The sequence below is a fragment of the Crocuta crocuta genome, unplaced genomic scaffold (assembly GCF_008692635.1).
Source record: "Crocuta crocuta isolate KB4526 unplaced genomic scaffold, BGI_CrCroc_1.0 scaffold345, whole genome shotgun sequence".
Lineage (NCBI taxonomy): Eukaryota > Metazoa > Chordata > Mammalia > Carnivora > Hyaenidae > Crocuta > Crocuta crocuta.
In genome coordinates, this window is record NW_027527574.1 from 3,829,243 (window position 1) to 3,852,618 (window position 23,376).

Sequence of the window (23,376 nt, forward strand, 5' to 3'; positions counted from 1 at the left end):
TCAGAACATGGTTGATTGTCATGAAATTAACACCAACTAATTTGTAAAGTTTTAAATCAAATTTGCAGATGTTAAGTTCATAAGCATATCCCATTATTTATGTGATTAAAAAGGAGTTTTTGACCTGATCTTTCGATCTTTGGCACTCAATCCTCTCCATCTCCCCTTAAAAAATTAATTAAAATTTTAGCAATATGCTAGCTTTTCACTTCCCACCCTATCTCAGACTAAAAAAAATTATCAATCAAACTCAAGCCATCCCCACCCAGTATCTGCAAAATGTCGACTTCAGATTCAATTTCATATCTCTTAAGCTTTCATGTAGAAAAAGACAGTTCACTTCTTAACAAAATAAATCACTTTTGTGACTGCCAATTTGACCTCTTTGAATTAGGAAAATTCAAAGTGAAAAATGTAATTATCACCCCGGAACAATCTGTATACATCTGGAGCTAATTCTGGCTTCATTTTTCACATCATTTTTCACACTGTGCTACATCTTATAGAGATGTTGTGGAACTTTTGAAGAACTCCTAAAAAATGGTAAGGACTTCAAATAACTAAAAATATATTTTATTTCATTCAAACAAAAATCTTGAAAATATCTGACTTTTGCAACTTACTCTACTAACTGATATTCATATCTTATTTGATTGGATTAGTATTAAACAGCACCGTGACATACATGATAAATAGGTGCATTAAAACATGTCATTCTTCATCTTTTTAGCGTCTAACATTCAACTACGTAATATACTATCTGAAACAGCTTTGATGTATCACGAATATATTCAATTCTTCTAAACTAGAAAGTTGAACTTCGTTACCAACATCCATCTATGAAACAATCATATCTCTATAAACAAATTCATACTCTGTGAAGAAATATCACAGACTGTAAGCAAATGCTTCTTAAAAGTAAGGGTAATTTTGCATTGGTTTAGAATGGTATATGGTAATTTAGATACCAGAAATAAGCAATTATTTCAAATCAGATTAATGAAAAATCTTCTACATTAAGCTATTAAAGGAATGGAGTTTTCTAAACGAGATGATTAAATTATAAAAACATGATTCTTAGTAAACCTAAAAATAATAAGCTCACTAGAAACATAACTACTCCTCACAAGTTCATTATAAAAATCCATTAGGGTGTAATCCCCAGAAGTAATTGTTCTTACTGAATTTTATTGACAATGCATAGTATTGATTTTTCACACCTTCTATGATTCTTTAATTTGTATTCATGAAATGTCCATCAGCACAGTCTAAATAAATTTGGCAATATAGGCACTAAAATGAATAAATCGATGCAAAGAAACATTAATTTTGTATTATCCTTATTCGTCAGGCAAGTAAACCACAAGAGTTGTAAATGAAGGTCAAAGGTTTTGAAATGGGTCAGAACCCTTGACCTCTAGACCAATACCCTTCCAATTAAAAAAAGCTATTTTAAAGTTTTAAGTAGGGGAATTTACTACCAGCAAGGTATCATTTTTAAAAGACTACAAAGAAAACTCTCAATAAAAACATTCATCTATTTAATTGCGAAACAGAAAAGAAAAACCATCACAGGATACATGATTTTTACATTGGTTTTCCAAAAATCATTAACGTTTACCATATGAGGTGTAAAATCTCTGAACGCTGAAAGCAATTTTGCTTTAGGAATTTATTTACTACATCTTATTATGATGGCTGCCATATTTTTGTTGGCGTTTTCCCAAATCTACTCCGTATGTCAAAAATAATTAGCAATGACAAGAATTCAAAATTATTTATCACTCATTTTATAACCTCTACACAAAAGGGAAGTAAACCCATTATTCCTAGGGGAGTCAGAGTGGCACTCCACAAGGTATAGAAATAAATCTGTTTCTATACCCTTAATACATGCAGGAAAGAAATTTAGCCATCTCAAGATTATTTGCTATACATGTCTTCTAATGTGACTCTAAAAACCTATTTCTCATTCATCTGTTTTCTCTCAGCACTCACTACAAAATTATCTACTACTATCAAAGACAAGAAGCAATCCTTTTGCAATACAAATAAAATTTTAAAACTGCACGTTTAAAACTCCATTTCAGCAAAAATTTCTACTGAAACATTTATAACTTCCTTATAAAATAAATTCATGCAAGAATTTACTTTTAATTCAACATTTATTCTTACCACTCACCTGAGAACACAGTAGCATAACCAATTCCACAACTGAACTACTAGACTTCATGCAAACCAGACCTATTTTAAAGAGAATTTAAAAGAAAAATTACAAAGCATAAAACAAATATGAGGGATTTGTTATACAACTTTATCCAAACTGCTATTTCAAATAAAATTAAACATCTTGCTAAGAACCAAACTCACACACATTTGATCCTAGGAGTAAACAAATTACTCTGTAATTACTTGAAACTTGGTATCAAAACTATCATGTTTTTTCATAAACTATTTCATTTCAGTGTTCAAACTACTAACACACTTATTAGAATTCCATATATAATGACATTTCACAATACTCATAGAAATGTGCACAACATATGCCATATTGATCAATATCATCTACATTTTGTTTGGGAGAGAGTTGATTGTTATACATGCAGAGAAGGGAAATGGCTCCCTGACCTTTGCTTTCTCCACCACACTCTCTCCCTTCAACCCTCTAGCTATCAATCAAGTTTCCATTTTGTTTCATGGCAGCAGACATCCCAAACACTCTTATTAGTACCTTGACCTGTGACCCCACACTAAACCTTAACAGAAGTGCAAGCGTTCTGTTATATATACTTGATTTCTTATAAATAAATTCATTTACATTTTATCTTTTCTTTTTCATTTGGGTTCACCAAAAATATCCCAGGAAGGAACTTTTAAACAATTAATACATATCTAAAGACTGCCTTAGTTTTGATTACCAATGAAATCTGAAAAAGTTCATTCAAAGAACATTTTATAACCAGTATATTAAAAAAAAGCAATGCCCATAATTAAAAGCACCAAATTAGTATATTATATCACTAATAATCAGAAAAACATAATTTTTCATTCTATATTTTTTCTAAGCAAATACAAGTTCAGAATCCAGGGTGTAACAAATAAATTAATTCCTGGTGGCCCCTCACATACCATACAGAATTATCTTCTTTCTTTCTTCCCATTGAAGCTCTTGCAGGCATCCCATTCTATCCTATTCCCTCTCTTTAATCTTCTATCTCTGTAGTTCTTCCTCCTTACCTCTTTTAGTCATGTTGCCTCATACCTACTGATGGCACACATGCCATTCTGTAGACTTACAAATAGCATTCTTATTAAATTGGTTATTCTCCCTTCACTCTTTAGAAAAGAACCATTTTCTCAATGTCTTAAAAAAGTATTTAACATCTAAATAATAACGGTAATATTGTCAGCACCAGCATAAAAATTAGCTACAGAACATCTACATGTTGCATTAAGAAAGCAGGTCATTAACTAAGTAAATTATGGTTTCTGTAGAGCTGAAATGAGCATAACTCTGCAGGCTAATACCAAGGCCAAACGGAAGCATAGCAATAGTCCATCTCTCATTGCTTGCGTAGCCCTCTGCTGGTCTGCAACCTTGCCACTTTCCATAAAATGTACCAACTATAGGAAGTTCCATATATTTCAACTTCAAAATCTAATACTTCCAAAAAGTAAATTCAAATCTTTCTACAATTAGGTCATTATTTCTAACTGCTATATTCTAAAGAAACCGAAATTCCTAACTTGCCATAAAGAAATGCTTTATGGCAAAACATCTGGGCTCTGATTTGGCTCAGGCTCTGGTATCCACTCAGAAAAAAGAACAATAATGATACAAAAGGCCTTGGGCCATGAAAAGTTAGAATTCATTGATCAATGAGTTGAGTACTTAATGAGAGTAAAATAAGTAACATTTCACAGAACAATTCATATGTGTTTTGGACAGGGGTTTTGTATTTGTAAAGGATGGGGAGGAGGGCCAGGATGAATAGTATATTAAATTTTTAAATGAAAATGGGTTTTAGAGGACAAGAGAGACCTTATATTAGTCCTCTACTTATAAGCTCCCTTCCTAAAGGGCATTAATACTATAAACAAAAATATATATAACCTTGAGAATAAATAAACAAGAAATATCCCCAATAAAGGACTTGATATCTGGTTATATAACTTAACTCTCCCTCTCCCTTCTCCTTCTCTCCTTTTGCCTTTGTTTTTTTTTTTTTTTTTTTTATATTTTTTTTTTTTTNGAGCGAGAGCGAGAGACAGCGTGAGCAGGGGAGGGTCAGAGAGAAAGGGAGTCACAGACTGAAACAGGCTCCTGGCTCTGAGCTGGCAGTCAGTCAGCACAGAGCCCGACGCGGGGCTCGAACCCACAAACCGCGAGATCATGACCTGAGAGAAAGTCGGACGCTTCACCAAGCCACCCAGGCGCCCCTCTCTCTTTTTGCCTTTGGATGATACTGGTTCCATGTATGAAAAAGGAAGAAATGAATTATAAACCAGTAAATGTCTTCAGATTTACATCCAGACTCTAAGAATTTTCCAAAAAAGGCCCTAAAACACTTAGAGTGAATTTGTAAGCTGCTGAAGAAGTATCAATTTTCATTTTATACAAACACATATCCTATTATCACTCAAGTTAGGAGAAAGCAAACAAGTTACTATAGGCTTAAAGATCTGAATAGGCTTAATAACCTAACCTCCCTAAAAGCCTCTCAGAATAACGGTAGGATTAATTTTGCTTGGTTTTATTTTTGGTTCATTTTTCAAAGATATGTGATTTTAGTCTCTTCAAAAAAAAAAAAAAAACTCAGCATACCGAAGTGAAAAGTTTTATACTCCTCTGGAGTTTCATGACCAAAGATGACTATAATTTCTTCACCAAAGACTATTTATCCTACTTCTACTACCATTGCTTTTCCTTACTACCAAAACTCAGAAATATTAAGTGACTTACAGATATTGAGCAAACAACGTAACACCATAATCCACTGATCTAACTTTCAAGCAGACCATGGAAAACAGTTAAGTGTCCAACTTCAGCTCAGGTCATAATTTCACAGTTTGAGTTGGAGCCCCGTAGTGGGCTCTGTGCTGACAGGGTGGAGACTGCTTGGGATTTTCTCTCTCCCTCTCTCTCTCTCTCTGTGTCCCACACTGCTCACATTATAATATACACATACATATATATATGTATGTTATATATATATAACATACATATTTTTAAGTCATCTTAAGTAATTTACAGAAGGTATAATGATAAACCATATTAGAAGGTTTAATAAGAATTTATGCATAATAAACTCAGATTCCTATTATATATTTTTCTGCTTTTAAAGGTATTTGTATGTATCCTGTATGAACTATTCCCTTTGGATACAACTAAATGCTCCTCATCAGTCTGTAAACAATATACATCTTGTAAATACTAGAACCAAATTTCAATTAAACTTCTAATAGGTTCTAGCTTATCATTAATTCTGGTCCTTTTTCTTGAACTTACATCATCAAATGCAATACTTTGGAAAAGATGAATCATTCAAAATTTTGTTGAAAAGAAGACAGCCATATTCTTTGATCAGAATTGTAAAATATTTTCTTCTTGAGATTTTCAAACATTAGATCATTAGAATGATCAATCCACTGAATTTGTTCATTTCTACATGAGATTTTCCTTCCCATCATTTTCATGTAACACATTTGCCTTTTTTAGTCACTTAGAAAGTATTCCAAGTAAACTGCGGTGTGTAACTGTCACAAACAATGGAAGAACACTTTCACATGCCTTTTTAGCAAAGTAAGACGTTCCAGGTTCTTGTCAGAAAACATGGAATAAATTTTGAAGACAGAAATCCTTTCTATTGAATGATATGCAGAGAAAACCAATTTCCTTTTTTACACAGAAATATACTATGCACTAATGAATTCTTGAGTTGATAAAAATTATGAATGCTGCTCTCTTTCTCTTTAAATTCATCCTCAGATGGTCTAATTGTAAAAATTTTTTTCTGTCTTTTTAATTTTACCCCTGTGAAATTTTCATGCTAAAGATATGCTGTATCTGGACACTGTATATGGCGTACTGGAGGGTCAGAAATCATTATAATACCTAAAATATTTTTGTCCCACCCGCACCAAATACCAATTTTTGTTCTCACTGAGAAAACAAATTTCTATCTTCTTAAATATGATACTCTACTTTGGGAAATGCAGTAAAAATTGAGGGTGATCTGATAGTGATGATTTGTTTTCCTATTGTACATAATTCTAGGGGCAATTCCAGTACTCTTGTGCTCTTATTATTTTAGTCCTTACTATACTTAGGAATAACTGTTGAATAATGGTGAAATAGCAAAATGTTTTAAGGTATAGGAAAATTAAGATCACAAAGATGCCATAACAAATCTTAGATTTAAAAAACATGTCCAATGAACTTAAATTTTGTAACTGTAAGATGGAATAACTTTTTAAAGTAATTTTCTCTTTATATTTGGAAGATCTCTTTAACATAAAATATCAATCCTAACATTTAAAAGGTTCAAGGGTTGAAAAAGAGAGTTAATATCACTACAATTGAGACAATCAGAAAATATGTGTTCTAGGCAAGGTGTAATATGAAGTGTTATCTCTAATAAAACTCTTACTTTTAAATCTAATTTTAAGCCATCAGAAAATACATGGGACAAAGAAACAAGTAAATGATATCACCAAGAAGCAAGAGCATGAAAACAGTGGGAGAATAAGGAGAAACTATTTGATATTAATAAAGACTTAAGAGATATAACCAAATGCAATACATTGATTTTGCTTGTATCTTAATTAGAAGAAAATCAATTATAAAAAGACATCTTCTAAATAAAGATGAAAATGAATTGAGTATTATATGGCATAGAACTATTAAAAACTAGGTTTGAGAGCAGCAATTATGATTCTTTAAGAAAATATCCTTTTTTACATGCATTATTAATTATTTAAGGCTAAAATGACAAAATGTCTGGAATTGTTTAAAGTACTAAAGCAAAATAAAAGGAGGTAAGTAATTATAACAGAATTAAAGCAAAACAAAAATGGTTTGGTTAGTTGGCAATCAGTTCACAGTTACTGTAAATATTTAACATATTTAAAAAATTTTAATAAAAAAATAATTTAAAGAAATGTAAAAGTAGGGATGCCTGGGTGGCTCAGTCGGTTAAGTGTCCCTCTTGATCTTGGCTAAGGCCACAATTCAGCATTCGTGAGATGGAGCTCCCCGTGTCAGGCTCTGCACCGACAGTATGAGGCCTGATTAGAATGCTCTTTCTCCCTCTGTCTCTCTCTGCTCCTCCACTGCTTGCTCTCTTTCTCTCTCAAAGTAACTAAATAAATTTTTAAAACATTAAAAAATGAAATATTTATGTAAAATGTTAAAGTAATAAACCTTTCAGTGTCTGGTCGTACAACTAGTGACTGGCAAACACAGGATTAAAATCAAGGTCTCCTGTCTTTGAGTCCAGTACGTTTTGTACAGTACCATTCTGCAAACACCTCTACTCAAAACTTCTTTATTTCACAACGCAGAAAAACTGCCAACCAAAACATTCCTCACAATTTAAAATACATACGTAAGCTACATAAAACTCTTAGATTTGTTTTCTAATTTAATGAACACAGTCCAGTGAGTAGGCACTGCTCAGGTTTTTAAGATAACAAGGAAAATGATGCACTGTTGCTTACTGGTTTATCAGAATTTACCAGTAAGTTGATTATAAATTAAATTTTATTTAGGGACCCAGAATTGGCAAATTTAGTACTTCTGAATATCTAAGGTGAACCTATTTTATTGGATCTATTATAAGAGTCAAAGACCAACAAAAAAGCAAGTGTCTTCCCACACCAAAAGGCTGTAATTAACAATTCATTTTATAGTAATGAAATGTAGTTCCTAAATTATCACACCACTTTAAAAAATAAACACTTAACATGTGAAGTATAAATTAGGGAGAAGTCCTTTAATTTTCCAATTCATTATCTTTCAAATCTGACTACATCATTAGATCAAATAGTCCCTGTGTGGCAAAATAAATTATATCCTTCAGCAGATAAAGTAAATTTCGACCCCACATTAAATATTTCTAAAACCTGAAATTTTTCAGATAAATTCAATGCTATTTTTTCCCTCTATAAAAATGAGATCACTCATCGCCAACTCCCATATACCGATAGCACATATATAATCTATAGCACAGATGATAATAAAATTCGTATGTCAACTGAAGCTTATTACTTACAAAGTGCTGATACCACCTAGGTGATGCTAAAATACGGATAATTTATTAAGCTATTATCCTACCTAAACGCTGAATTTCCATATCCTTATTTATATAAAAAGAGAGATTTTTCACAAGTTTTAAGAAATGACTCAAGAGATTCTCTAGTGACTATAACTCCATAAAAAATATAACTAAAGCTGTAAATCTGTATTTAAAGAGACTGGGTTACAAATAGTTATATTTTTACATGATTTTTCAGCTTTAGGAAAACAGAAGTGTTTCATCCTAAACCATCAACCATGAACACAGAGAAGCCAGATTTTAGCAAACTTCTAGTTCAAACACTGTTGAATACAAAAATCAATTCTGTATTATCACTGATGAAAGTCTTCTAGCTTATCCTTAAAATTTTCTAATTATAAGGATGAAGACTGGTATTTTGAAGCCAGTGTATTAAGCTCTGAAACAGAATTGTTTGAAAAGCTATTCTCTACTGAACTGTCTGCTGTCTGAGACAGCACTTGGTTGAGTTACCCATTCTAATATTAAAAAACACTGACTACATGACACATGCCCCATATCAGGAAGAGAAAAAAAAAAGTACCAATACTTCCATCCATTCCATACACAGCATGGTTTACAATCCACTCAGCAACCAACTCTACATGCTATCTAGTTTGACACAATCTCAAAGTATGGTACTTTGAAGTAGAAATGATCCAGTAATCTATGCGTGATATAAGCATGATAGATTACACCACTGCTATTTCTACTTATTTATAAAACAGAATTCTACAAATAAAGATTAGTAACACAGTCCTCATTTTCCTAATATGTGGCAATATACTATTGTTTACAAGGATCTTAAATTCAAGTAAAATCCTAGATAAATACTCACTATTTACTATAACACTAATCTTTCCAATTCTCTATTCTCACAGTTAATTTTAATGCATTAAAAAAACCTAAGTCTTAATTCTTTGGTTCTGTAAATACTTTTGTGCTTCATCCAATTCACTGATTAAAAAATCTTGAACAAATAAGAATATTAGACAAGACATATTCTTCAAAAGATACAACCTCTGTAAGAATCCTTGTCAAAGGATGAAAATACTTGAGCACTGAAACTCCATGCATCTCATATTTTCCATTTAAGTTAAGCTTGAAACTTAAATATAAATTTAAATATATATTTGGAAAGTGACACACAGAAAAATCACTTACTTGTTCCTTCTATTAGCAGTTCTTGTCCATGACTGCCCAAAAGTGTCCGAGAAAGAAAAGGTGCAAAATCCACAAAAATCTCTCGCAGAAGAGGAGCTGCTTTTTCCAAAGCATGTTCAAGCCTCTCTGTAATACTAATGGAAAGATGTTAAGTTACCTGAACCTTTCAATTAGAATTTAAAATTTTCCGTTTTTAAAATGAGCTCCCACAGAAATGAAAAATTCATGAAAAATTAAAAATTACATAAGGACTCAATATTGTTGCACATATCATTCCCTCTGCGTGGAATACCCATTTTTATTCGGTTCTATCATCATCCTCAGCCATGACAAACAATCTGGTAAACAACCAGTCCAAGCATAAACCTTTATAGGAAATCTTAATGGGTCAGTTGAGAGCACTGACTTTAATTTTAGCCCTGTTTTAACCTAAAAAAACTCTATCAGGTCCTCACCAAATTCATCCAGTCACCAATAAACCTTGAGTTCAAGAACTGTCTTCATTTCTAAGTTCTCAGCGGCAGCATATAATACAGATTCAGTAAATGTTTACAAATCTAACCAGTTTATATTCTTGTCCATTGGTATTTACACCTATTAAGAGTTGTTTTTTTTTTTTAATTTATTTATTTTGAGAGAGAGAGAGAGCAGGAACAGGAGAGGGGGAGAGGGAGGGGGGGGGAGAGAGAGAGAGAGAGAGAGAGGGAGAGAGAGAAAATCCCAAGCAGGCCTCGTGTTGTTAGTACAGAACCTGATGGGGGGCTCGAACTCACAAACTGTGAGATCAAGACCTGAGCTGAAACCAAAAGTCAGAAGCTTAACTGACTGAGCCACTCAGGTGCCTATACAACACTTCTAATGCAATCTGACCAACTTTTCACTTGAAAATAGTATACTTTACTGGCACATTCATAATTATCTCAATTTACATATTAATATGCTTTTGTGACTATATGTACATATACATATATGCATATACACAAACACCTTAATGTAGATATTTCATAAGTTAAAATAAGTAAGTTCACTGCATTTCACAAAATTCATAAGTATCTACAGCTTTAGTTCCTAACTTACAGATGAAACATATCTGCAAATAGCCACTACTTACCACCTATTTATTCACACAAGTAATATTTCATAATAGCAACAAGAATTGCCAGAAATTTCTGCTGTCCATAAGCATCTCTTTGTAGGTACTAACCATAATATTATTCCTGTGTACTTACCTCACAGAGGCTCATCTCTGCATATCAAACTATAAGCCTACACTTACAGCACTCTAGTGCCTATATTTGTAGTGCTATGATTTTTCTAGTTGTGGTAAGGAGGTTCAAGAACTCTGGCCCCAAAGGCTCTAGTGGTGGAAAATATTCACAGCATCCCAAATTAGAATCTGAAAGTCATACTCCAAATTAAAAAGATTAATGACAGTAAAAATCTACCTACAATTCAGTATCACTGTGGCTTTGACTGACTATAACTTATTATTTCAGCATTTTTATAGAAAACAATGAATTTTAAACTTCCAGTTTACAATCATATGAAAATTAAGCCATAGGTAACTACCTGTATAAGTAAGAATGTGTTATGCATGTAGCACTTATTAATCTTAATAGCCACTTCTCATAAACCTTTTATGTCTCATAATCTTTAAAAAGGAACTTCTAAAATGTTTTAAATGTCCCCTATGTTTTTAAAAAAAAGAAATAGAAAAAATAAAGTTTTTTTTAAAAAAGAGCTGTAGCTAGAGAGTTTAAAGAATCATCAAAAGAACAAATCACAAATATCCAATTAGTTTAAATACCTCATATTTGAAACTTGGTCTTGCGGAACTGAGCCAACTGTTGGAACCGAAGGCAATTTTGCATTAGATGATCTACTACCTGTAAAAGAAAACAGCCATTTACAGGAATTTTCTGTTTTTAGATACAAAGGTTCAAACAAAGAATCTATCTTTATACCAAATCAACAAAAAGCAGAATGCATTTTTAAATGTCCATTATAATTTGGATAACATTAAAATCTACCAATTAACAAGATCTTTCTTGAATCATTTACATGTAAATCAAAGTTACAAGTCTGATTATGACACACCAGCTGCAGAGGTAATAAACTAAATTCTGACTCACTAAACTGGACTTACGATTTCTTGCCTTTATTTTTTAGTTTTTTAAGTTTATTTATTTATTTTGAGAAAGAGAGAGAGACAGAGAGAGCACAAGTAGGGGAAGGGTAGAGAGAAGGAGAGCCAGAATCCCAATGCAAGGATGAAACTCACACACCATGAGATTGATCTGAACAGAGATCAAGAGTCAGATGCTTAAAGGACTGTGCCACCCAGGTGGCCCCCTGGAGTTATGATTTTTTTCTATTCAACAAGTGGCAACAGAGATTTACAAGTAGAAACTCCAAATCTACCTTTAAATATGTATACCTCCATTACCAGTAAAACTGACCTTGAATACCAAATAACTTATGCTATACCCTGACTGTTCCTGAATCTAGTCTACACACATAACCCAGTGAATACGTGATAAACCTTTCATAAATGATTCAAACAGAATTTATGCTTTCATTTGTGTACGTATTGTAATTAAAACATAACCTGTTAGTGTATTTGTAACAGCATTTCAAATGATTTTTTAAATATCCTTCTTCCTACAATACTAATCTTCTTAAAAGTAGAGGCTTCATCTTCTTCATCTATCAATCTCTAGAAGCCTAGAGAATCTGACAATAATAGAAGGGCCTCAATTTATGTTAATTGCAGAAATTATTCCCTTAATCATTCCCATCTCCCATATTCTACAGGTCAATTTTCCCACCTGGTATATACTTCTCTATTTCCTCCTTTTTTTGTCCCTCTTTTTATTTAAACTACCATGTAAAATTAATTTCTACCATATGATCTATTTTGCTCTCTAGTGTATATTCTCAGATACCCTTAAATACTCTCATATATTTTGCTGAATGCCAATTCATCCTCTTATAGTGTAACATGTTCAAACTATTTTATCTTATACAAGAATAATCATCTTTGCTTTCAACAAATACTTGTGCTTATCACATTTACTTGGCAAGATAAAAATAATCACTGTCAAAGTAACTCTAGAAGAGTTAAAGAATGGATAGGAACAAAAACAACATACATTATGACAAGTCTTTTTTTTCTTATTTATTTAATGTTTATTTATTTCTGAGACAGAGACGGAGCATAAGCAGAGGAGGGGCAGAGAGAGGGAGACACAGAAACTGAAACGGGCTCCAGGCTCTGAGCTGTAAGCACAGAAACCAATACTGGGCTCGAACCCACAAAATGCGAGATCATGACCTGAGCCGAAGTTGGAAGCTCTACCAACTAAGCCACCCAGGCACCCCACATTATGACCAATCTTGAAAAAGTGAATCTAGAAGACTAATTCAGAGGATAATTTACTGCGGCTTAAAAAGTTCTAAAAGCTCAAGAAAGTAGGGGAGAAATATAGTTCCTGTTTAAGAATCAGGATCTATGGGATAGAACATTCAACTTAAGTTAAGAGTAGAACCTAAAGAAACAAAAAAGCCATTTGCTTTTCCTAAGGCCAATATTAGGAAGAAAAAGAATAGACACATACAGTGTCAAATATCCCTCTATGACACAGGGACCATAAGTCACTAGAATCCAACTGGGATGATATCCTAACCACCTGGAATTCACAGGTATGAGGAACATGCACATCTTACTTGCAGTTGTAATTCAGCAAGTAAATTTTCCAATTCCAAAAGCAGAATCTTAAATGGATGTCAAGTTAGTATCTATATAAATATACAGACTGAAATCCTATCACAGTTGTGTAGAAGAACAGTCCAAAGAAGACAGTAAACATGTAGAAGCAAATGAAAAAATATGCAAAGCTGAGGGGCACCTGGGTGACTCAATCAGTTGAGCTTCCAACTGTTGATTTTGGTTCAGGTCATGATATCACGGATCAGGAGTTCAAGCCCCGTGTTGGGCTCTGTGCTGAACACAGGTCCTGGTTGGCATTCTTTCTCTCCTTCTCTTTCACTTTCTCTCTCTCTTTCTCTCTCTCTCTGTCTCTATCAAAGTAAGTAAATAAACTTAAAAAAATATGTAAAGATGATACAAAAGAGAGAGGGGCTCAAGAGATTCTGGAATCTATGCATTATCAGAGGTCTGATGCTTTTGATCTATTCTCAAAACTTTAGACATAGGTATGCTGGAGAACATAAAGGAGACAAAGTGGTATGGGCAGAAAGATAGATAAAAGAGAGACAGAAGTGCTCATATAGCAAACAGAAAGAAGAAAAAAACAGTTGAGAAGGTACAAAAGCAGCCTCTGATATAGGGAGATGGCCTGTTAATATCAATAAGGCCTTAGTGTTGTTAGGACCTGGTTAGAAACCACAGCTAGGACTTGGTCTTCTCTTATTGAATATAAACAATCTCATAAAACATCAACATCAGATAAAGCCATGCCATGATCATGACGAATCAACACAAAACAATACTACCATGTAATTTTGTCCCAACAGACAAAAATGAACTCTGTCCAAATAACAAAGATGGTCAAACATCCCAAATCGTAGTATGAATGACTCGCTTCTTTATAAATTGTAGCTTTAGGCTTCCATGCTTCTAGATGAGATTTATTAAGATATCTCATCACAGAATTACCCATGCTTCCTGACAATATTCAGGAAGACAAAATCAGAAGGAAGCCCCACTTCTTAACCTCTCCCTAAAAATCACCTAATACAATCTAAAACCCAACAGTAAATATTTTCTCACACTCTATTACTGAGATATCCCAAGTTTCCCCATCGTGTATGTGCATTCCCCCTCACTTGACTAACGTATTCAACCAAGGGTTTTTGACAGAAACTTTAAATGAAGTCAGGCAGAGAAAGATAAAAACCATCAGATTTTTTTTTAGAAGAACCAGAAATAAAAATATCTCTAAGAATTCTTTTCACTAACAACCTATTTCATCAAAATAAAATGCACATTTTTCCACATGATAGCACTTCTCAAATAAACACATTTACAATCAAAGGCATCTTAAACAATAGCAGCCAGCCAAAATTGAGGCCTAACTGTAAAACAGTGGATATATATAATCAAGAAAGCAACAGATTCGAATTTGAGATATGGTAAAAGACTAAGTAAGGAATAACTATTTAACTGAAATCTTCACTTCGCCAGTCTACAACCTCAAGTTCACAAAAGCTAGAGGCCTAAAGGAAAATCAATTGTACCGTCTCAACATACTATTTAAGTATGATTTACTTGTGGTGAAGATGAATCTCTAAGGACCCTACTGAAGGTTGGTTCCAAAGGTGTGAGCCATAGGAGACCATCTCCATCACTCCCCTCAATACTAAAGGACACCAAATGTGGCAATAAATGTCATTGGACTTAAAAGTTTAGAGCTTATATCTGAGAATCTGTAATCTTATGTTGCAAGTGAAATTAGTTCTTCTCCTATGATGACAATGTAAAAACACTGTGCTTTAAAGAGCAAAAGGACCCTCTTTTCCAAACCTTCTTGAATTAGTCATGCCTGAAGCAGTTAGATTGAATAGTTCAAGGAAAGCATTTGTACCAGGATGGGGGCTAACTGACCCAGGAGCAAAGTACAGGAGCCCAAACAATGTAAAGAAAGCACTTAAGTAGAAAAGAAAACTAAAAAGAACATTTAGGTACTAGTTTGAAATTAAGGGTATCTGTGTTTGAAATTAAGAGCATGGTTTCACCACAGATACATATAAAAGTATATATGAAATATATACCCTCATCCAAATACATACTTATACATATATAGTCCCTAGTTCTGTCCACTGAGAGGACCTGAAAGTAGCAATACTTGAACATCCCATGTCCAGATCTTGCTTCTAAACACTATTCTTCACTAAGAAAGAAATGGCTGATTCAAGATCTCTGGAAGAAAAGTACACAATGATCTTGAAACACATAGTTTTGTTTTTTTAGAGAGCAAAGATATATGCCCAGGGAATAATAGGTTATCATTCACAAAGACACAGAAGCCAACTTAAAGGGACTACCACAGATCAAATTGGAGACAACGTGAGCATAAAAATAAATAATAACTGATTACAACCCATCAAGTAAAATAGGAAGCCAAAAGGCCACACTGACACAATAAATTAACAATCTGAGGAACAGGATATTTAAATAATTTCAAAGCACCTTCCCACAAAACACTTATTAATTACAAAAAGGAAAGACTAACTTAACAATATAGAAAGTTGGCAGTTGTATGTTCATCAAATAATGCAAGAGGTCATCATCAGTATTTTGAGAAATCAAACTGTCTACCATATGATGAGCACTGGGTGATGTATAACTGTTAAATGACTATAATGTACACCAGAAACTAATATTATACTGTATGTTAACTATAGTGGAATTAAACAAAATTGTGTGCCATATCATTAGATTCTTTTCTTCTCTACCAGTTCCATAATATTACTACAAAAGAAATATATCATAATTTGCTTCTAATCATGAGGATATATCAGACCAACCAAAATTCAGGGACATTCATCTGAATCATTCCCAGTTCTTAACCATAATAAATAGTGTTTTGCATTTGCTCATATAAATCTATGTGTGCTCCTTAATTTTTTGGAGGTAACTTACTAGAATTCAATAAACATACACTTTATTTATTTATTTGAGACAGCAAGCATGTGGGGGAGAGGGGCACAGGAGAGAGTGAAAGGATCACAAGCAGGCTCCACGCTCAGCACAGAGCCTGATGCAGGGCTCAGTCCCATGACCTGAGATCGTGACATGAGCCAAAATTAAGAGTTGGATACTCAATGAACTGAGCCACCCTGGAGCCCCAATATTTTGGAGGTAACTTATTGCAAATTGCTCTAAAGAATAAACCATTTACACTTCTTTGACTACTGGTAAAATTCAATGTATTTTCCTAATTTACTGGAAACCAAACAGGGAACAGCTACTACTCTGATCTTTTGAGCATTTTTGTTAGAATCTTTCTTCTGCATAATTTGTAATTATTATAAATAGTTGACATTTTATCATTCTTTACAAATAATTCTTAGGTTTGTAGTGACTACTGCCACGCAGAATTGTAGACTGTTTCCTTTAAATCATTTTACCAGTTTGATTCCAAAAACAGAAATGCCACTGAATTTTTAACACGGTCGTTAGGATGTTTAAATTAAAAAATGTAAAGTGCCTAAGGTAAAGCAGATTCGCAAATGTTAATTTCCCACATTTCTGCAAGGCACTACAGAAGAAAAGTCAAGGGCTCCTCTGAGTGACTCTATCTATTCATGATTCCTACCATCCATTTTGAGTCAAGCCTTCTATTTACATATTACTTACCTATTAAAATCTGGTAATATAAAAATTCTTCCACTCTCCTCAGCCTCAAATCCATTTCCCTTCCTGCTTTCCAAAAGAAATGCTAGGTCATTCAAGACCACAGCCTTTCTCTTCCACATCTAAAGGAAATCCCGCTAACCTCTCAAGTTCTTAGCCATCAATCTCTCTTATAACTTCCAAACCAATTTCTTTAGAAAACATGTTCTATGCTAGCAGAAAACACTTCCTTCCTCACCAGCCACCTACAACATAACCATTCTCAAAATGAACTCTAGCTCTATCAGTATTAGGCCAGTTTCCCTGATAATAACTACCCTTCAGGGATTATTATTATATGATTGAAACGTATAGAGGACACAGTAACGGCTCTGCCACTTACCAGCAGTGGGACCTTGGGCAAAGTTACTTAAGCTGTATGCTTTATTTTCCTGATCTATAAAATGAGCAGTGATACCCACATTTCAGAGTTATTTTGCACCTGGACCATTGTAAATACACAATGAATTATAGGTCCTTTCCTACCTGCTACTCTATGACTATCTATAAAATATTTAAAGAAAGTTATGTTTCGGGGCGCCTGGGTGGCTTAGTCGGTTGAGTGTCCGACTTTCGCTTAGGTCATGATCTCACGGTTCGTGGGTTCGAGCCCCGCGTCGGGCTCTGTGCTGACTGCCAGCTCAGAGCCTGGAGCCTGTTTCAGTCTGTGACTCCCTCTCTCTCTGACCCTCCTCTGCTCACGCTGTCTCTCTCTCTCTCCTAGAAATAAATAAAAAATATTTAAAAAAAAAAAAAAGAAAGTTATGTTTCCTTTAGACTGTACTTCAGGCTGAAAACACACTCAAATTATTCAATAATTATTCATGTGACATTAAATATAGGTAATTTAAATGAGATGAAGCTTATAAAGTGCCTTTTAAAAATTTCTCTCTAAAAGTCTAGAAGCTATAAAGCAAAGAATCAATCCTGGATTTAACGGTTATAAAAAGCAGATTTCCAACCATTTCATTTAGCACATCAGTATAAGACAAAACACAGCCATAAACATTTGGTAAATCCAGCCACTGTACAAGAAAATATTTTCATTAAAAACCCATATTGGGGCACCTGGGTAGCTTAGTCAGCTAAGCATCCAGCTCTTGGCTTTGGCTCAGGTCATAATCTCACAGTACGTGGGTTCAAGCCTCACATCAGGCTCTGCATTGATAGTGTGGAGCCTGCTTGAGATTCTCTCTCTCCTCTCTCCACTTCTCTCCCATGCTCGCTCTCTCTCTCTCTCTCTCAATATAAATAAATAAGCTTAAAAAAAGAAACCTGTATTGCCATACAACACTCCCACAATTTCCTCAGGTTCACTTCACTTATATCTGGGCATTCTGATTCAACTTACTCTCTAAGTAACACAAATGAAACTAATTATGAGTCTAAATAAACAGCCAACCTATAACCAGCAAGGATCTGGGATGCTTGACCTCCCCTAAAATATGCTTGATCTTCAAGCTGAACTAGATCAAAAATCAGCAGTTCTGATTACCAACACTCAGCCAGAGATTCAGAAACCTGGACTGTTTGGGGCACCTGGGTGCCTTAGTGGGTTAAGCGTCCGACTCTTGATTTTGACTCAGGTCATGATCTTACGGTTCCTCAGATCGAGCCCCATCAGGCTCCATGCTCTGTGGACCCTGCTTGGGATTCTCTCTCATACTCTCTCTCCCCCTCTCCCACTTGTACTCTCTTTCTCTAAAAAATAAATACATAAACAAACAAACATTGAAAAAAAAAAGAAAAAAGAAAGCTGGACTGTTAGAATCCTCCCCCCACCCCCCAAAAGGATTGGTTCCTCTGGGGGAGGACACTGTAGCAATCTTAGACAATTAACCTTTGGAAACTACTGAGCCTACCTCTTAGAGTGAGAATATTCCTACAAGACGAAGTTGTGAATCTCTCCTTTTCATAACACATTTCCTTCCCATTCCCTTGAAAATCAGAGCTGACTTTTCTTTTTACTGGGATTTTTATTTATTGGTGTCTTTCTCTTCTCCTCACCATCTTGTTCAATTGAGAGCTAACTGCATGTAAAAATTCTTAACAAACTGAGTGAAATATAGCCTATGCATAGGATTAATTTATAAATGAAGTTAAAATACACACTTCGTCATAATAATAGCTTTTTAAGTGCATATATCAAATCCCACTTCACAATCAAAAGTTTTCCATTTTCTCGGGGGTTTTTTTTTTGGGGTTTTTTTTTTTTTTTTTTTGGCCCACAAAAAAATTTCAAACTAGAGGGTAAAAAAGGGGAAGTTGAAAAGACTCTTTCACTGTTTAGTATCTGGCGTACCTGAGACTCAGGTCCAATCCTTCTATTTCTATACAACACTCAGTGAAGTACTTCAGAGATAATGGCACCTCCAATTCTCTAAATTCTTGACAGCAATATGCTCACTGAACCATACCCGGCCAATGATTTCTATAACAAGTGATTAATTATTTCTGAGCTTTATTAATTGCTGGTAGTTTTTATTTTTTTTTTTAATAGTTTATTGTCAAGTTGGTTTCCATATAAAACCCAGGGCTCATCCCCACAAGTGCTGGTAGTTTTTAAAGACCATGTTTATTTAGAGTATGTCAGATATTTTCTCTGAAAGGACTATTGGTATTTTTTCTCAAACTTTTCTGAAGCTGGAAAAAAAAAAAAAAAAAATCAAGTCCCATCTATTTAAAAGTAAAGACAGAGTAATAAATCTCAAGAAAATGTTTGCATGAGGCTCTATATAGTAGTTATAAAACAAAAATAGCTTTTACTGTGCTAAATGACTAATTTTAATAAGCTGAAATGCATATCGAAAGATTCAAGAAGACAAGGAGCAACGGTGGTGCTACAGAAAGCAATAACAAAAATGCCTTCCTGACACTACCTTATAAGAGATGCCAATTTTCAACCTTAAAAGAGACCACAGCAGAAAGAGATCCTACAAAAGGTCTTTTTCAATAATCAGAGAACACTTTATCAACAAAGATAAAAAGGTGAGGGGATGGGCTAAATAGGTGATAGGGATTAAGGGGTAACTGGGTGTTTTCTGGAATCACTAAATTGTATACCTGAAGCTAATATTATACAATATGTTATTAACTAACTGAAATTTAAATAAAAATCAACTAGCAATAATTATAGAAGGAAAAAACGCCACGTGAAAGAAAGAAATAGATCAGTAATTTCATAAGGATTGTCCCTCATTTGTGCCAGAGGAAAAAGAATGTAACTTCCAAATACATTCTGCCTTCTTTAAACTCAGATAAAATAAAAAATGTATGACTATTTTTTAAATTAACATTAAATATTTTCAATAGACAATCACACATATGTAAATGCAGAAGCTACTTTGAACATGTGGAATGATACAGACTTATCTTTTCCTTATCCTTGCACTGATAAACTGGCTCTTTCAAACTGACAATTTTCCAGACATTCAAAAGAACAAAAAGGAAAATGCAAATACATCATCTGTCCAGTATCTATCCAGGGAATAGCCAACTGTTTATTCAAGGTCCCTAAGGGTCTAAATAAATAATGTCCTTTGCAATAACATATCATTAAAACAAATGCCAATATTTAATCCCTTAACATTATATTTTTTAATTTCCCTCCCTCTCCCTCTCTCCTCATCCATTCTGGACCAGTTGCAGGAGGGACAGTCTATATGCCCAGGAGAAACTCTCTATTAAATAAATTTGTATTGATTAGTAAATTTAAGCCTCTTGGGTCAAATTTCATATAAAGCAAAGAATCAAATATTCTTCTTCTATGTTAAAAATAAACATGCCAATTAATAAAATGCAGCGCTGATAACAGCCATGATAAATAGAAGAGAACCTAATATTCTAATGAGGTATATAATTATTATACTTTGCAAACTAGCAAACACGCAACATATAAATTACTGAAACCCAGTCTATTTAGTTCCTTTATTGGGTTAACTTTATTTTTGTTTTGATCATTTAGGTTTTGCATCACAGTAGAACGAGCACCTTAGCATATCTGAAAAAAGCAGCATAGCACCTTCGCACATACTGCACTGTGGGCAACCAAACCAGTACTGATACATAAATTTAAAATTTCCGTGTTTTGATAGATTTACTGAAACGGTTTTCTCTTTTAGCTTTCTTTGAAAATATGTATATACAGGGGCGCCTGGGTGGCTTAGTCGGTTAAGCGTCCGACTTTCACTTAGGTCATGATCTCGCGGTTCGTGGGTTCGAGCCCCGCGTCAGGCTCTGTGCTGACTGCCAGCTCAGTGCCTGGAGCCTATTTCAGAGTCTGTATCTCCCTCTCTCTCTGACCCTCCCCTGCTCATGCTGTCTCTCTCTCTCTCTCCTAGAAATAAATTAAAAATTAAAATTTAAAAAAAAGACAATATGTACATACAAAGGGTATACTTTGTTCTCTGATGAGTATCTTTTAACAGTTATTAAGAAAGCTTTTCCATTTTTATTAACACTATACTTTTTTGATAATAAAATAATACAGAAGCTAAGGAATATTATCCAAAGTAAAATCTTAAATTTCTTTGATGAAATTTCATAACTTTAATAATATACCCTGATTAAAATATAAATGTACAAATCTTCAATTTTCTTTGCAAAATTATAGATTTGGGTGATTTTTAAGTATAGTTGACATATAATGTTACATTAGTTTCAGGTGTAAAACACAATGATTCCACAATTCAAACATTATCCTATGCTTACCACAAGTGTAATTACCACCTGTCACCATAAAATACTATTACATTATCAATGACTATGTATTTTTTATGCTGTATGACTTATTCTTTCCATAACTGGAAGCCTATATCTTCCACTCCCCTTCACCCATTTCACCCATCCTCTGACAATCACCAGTTTGTACTCTGTATTCGTGGGTCTGTTTCTGCTTTATTGTTTGTATTGGTTTTTAGTTGATGATACTATTTTGACAGAAGAATCTCTAACTTCACATAAAGTTGGCAAGCTCTAATTCGTTTTCTGGGATCCAAGCGTATCCAATCCTAGTTTCTCTTTAATTGTGCCACACGTAAATTTAGAAATCCCATTATGACACCAAAATTTCAAAATAGCTTAAATGTTTCTGCTATAAAATCTTATTCTATGTTTTATATTTACATGGTTTCTTCCAAGGAAATTCCCTTTATTGCTACTGTACTATGTACTATCAAGTGTATTTTTTGTTAACCAATAATCTATCAGTGAATTTGAGCAGTTCATTTTTGTTGCTGACTCACTATAAAATTTAGAACTTAAGTCATCCTAAGGCACAAAGGTTTGAGAGCCACAGGGAGAGATATTCACTATATCTTCATACAAAGAAATACAAGATTAAAACAAGACTAATACATAACTTACCCAGATCTACAAGAATAACCTGCCCAGTTCAACATGCAATTACAACTATCAATTCATCCACAAATCATTTTTCCCCAAATTTTGCTTGAACCAGGAGGAGCAAAATAAATACATGTCACAATTTTTAATGGCAAATAACTTAAATCAAGAGATCTACTAAAAAGAACACAAAAGACTCTCAGTTAAAAATAGAGAGATATATATTTGTGTGGTTTGGAGTCCAAGTGAAAAAAGAACAGGATACATGAGCTGGTGGCGGTAAACAAAAGTATGTAAAGTGACACTATATAAGAGTAAGAAGTATAGTGACTGAAAACACCATACTGAGTTAGATTTCCCTTATCTAGGTAGTAATGTTCATGTCAGCAATTAAGGAATGGAACAGAAATACTAATCTAAAACTGGAGACAACATATAACAATGACAACAAGAACACAGTGAAAGAGGAAAGGAACAGTCAGATACGAAAAACAGATGATAAACAAAGACCATCAACACAAAGGTTTGGAATGACTTAGAGAAGAATTTTTTTTTTAATCCACAGGTTTTAGGAAGAAAAAGAAAAGAACTAACAATTATAGCACAAAATGGGAAAACCTGGGAACCTGAGAAACATGACCACTGAAAATCATACAAAATTTAAATAATGGGGGAAAAGACCACATTCTGAGCTGAATACAGGATTTTGTGTGGTGTTGTCAAAAATACAATAGTCTTCAAAACAGCAAACTATTTTGTAATTCTGGATATGGCTCTCCAAAGTGAGTTTATATTATAATGGATGCACTGGAAAAATTACAATGTTTCAGAAATAAATTTATCATACTGTTTTATATCTAATATTGCCCATGTATCAGCTGTTTCTGATCTCTTCTAAATACTGCATGATTTAAATTTTGAAAAATATATTTAAAACAAATCACCAGATTTTACTTAGTTCCATAAACTGAAGTAAAAGAGTAATGTATTCAAAGAAAGATGAAAATATTTTACTCAGTGTACAGTGAACCTCTAAAACTTACAACATTTGCTCAGGGAAGTTATTAGAAATTCACTAAACTGAGTTTAAAAGATGGCAGTTTCATAGATATTAGTGACTTCTGCCTTCTTCCCAAC

General features: G+C 33.7%; 1 protein-coding gene across 5 annotated transcripts in view; it reads right to left on the bottom strand.

The window, feature by feature from the left end:
* LRBA (LPS responsive beige-like anchor protein) overlaps window positions 1–23,376 on the bottom strand; it is a 720,310-nt gene that overhangs the window by 507,097 nt on the left and 189,837 nt on the right. For all 5 annotated transcript variants that reach the window (XM_077770789.1, XM_077770783.1, XM_077770775.1 and 2 more), the window contains exons 32-34: window positions 11,287–11,365; window positions 9,480–9,613; window positions 2,183–2,244 (exon numbers count right to left, since the gene is read on the bottom strand). In XM_077770789.1, coding sequence (XP_077626915.1) covers window positions 2,183–2,244; window positions 9,480–9,613; window positions 11,287–11,365 — 275 coding nt within the window. The remainder of the gene's footprint in view (window positions 1–2,182; window positions 2,245–9,479; window positions 9,614–11,286; window positions 11,366–23,376) is intronic.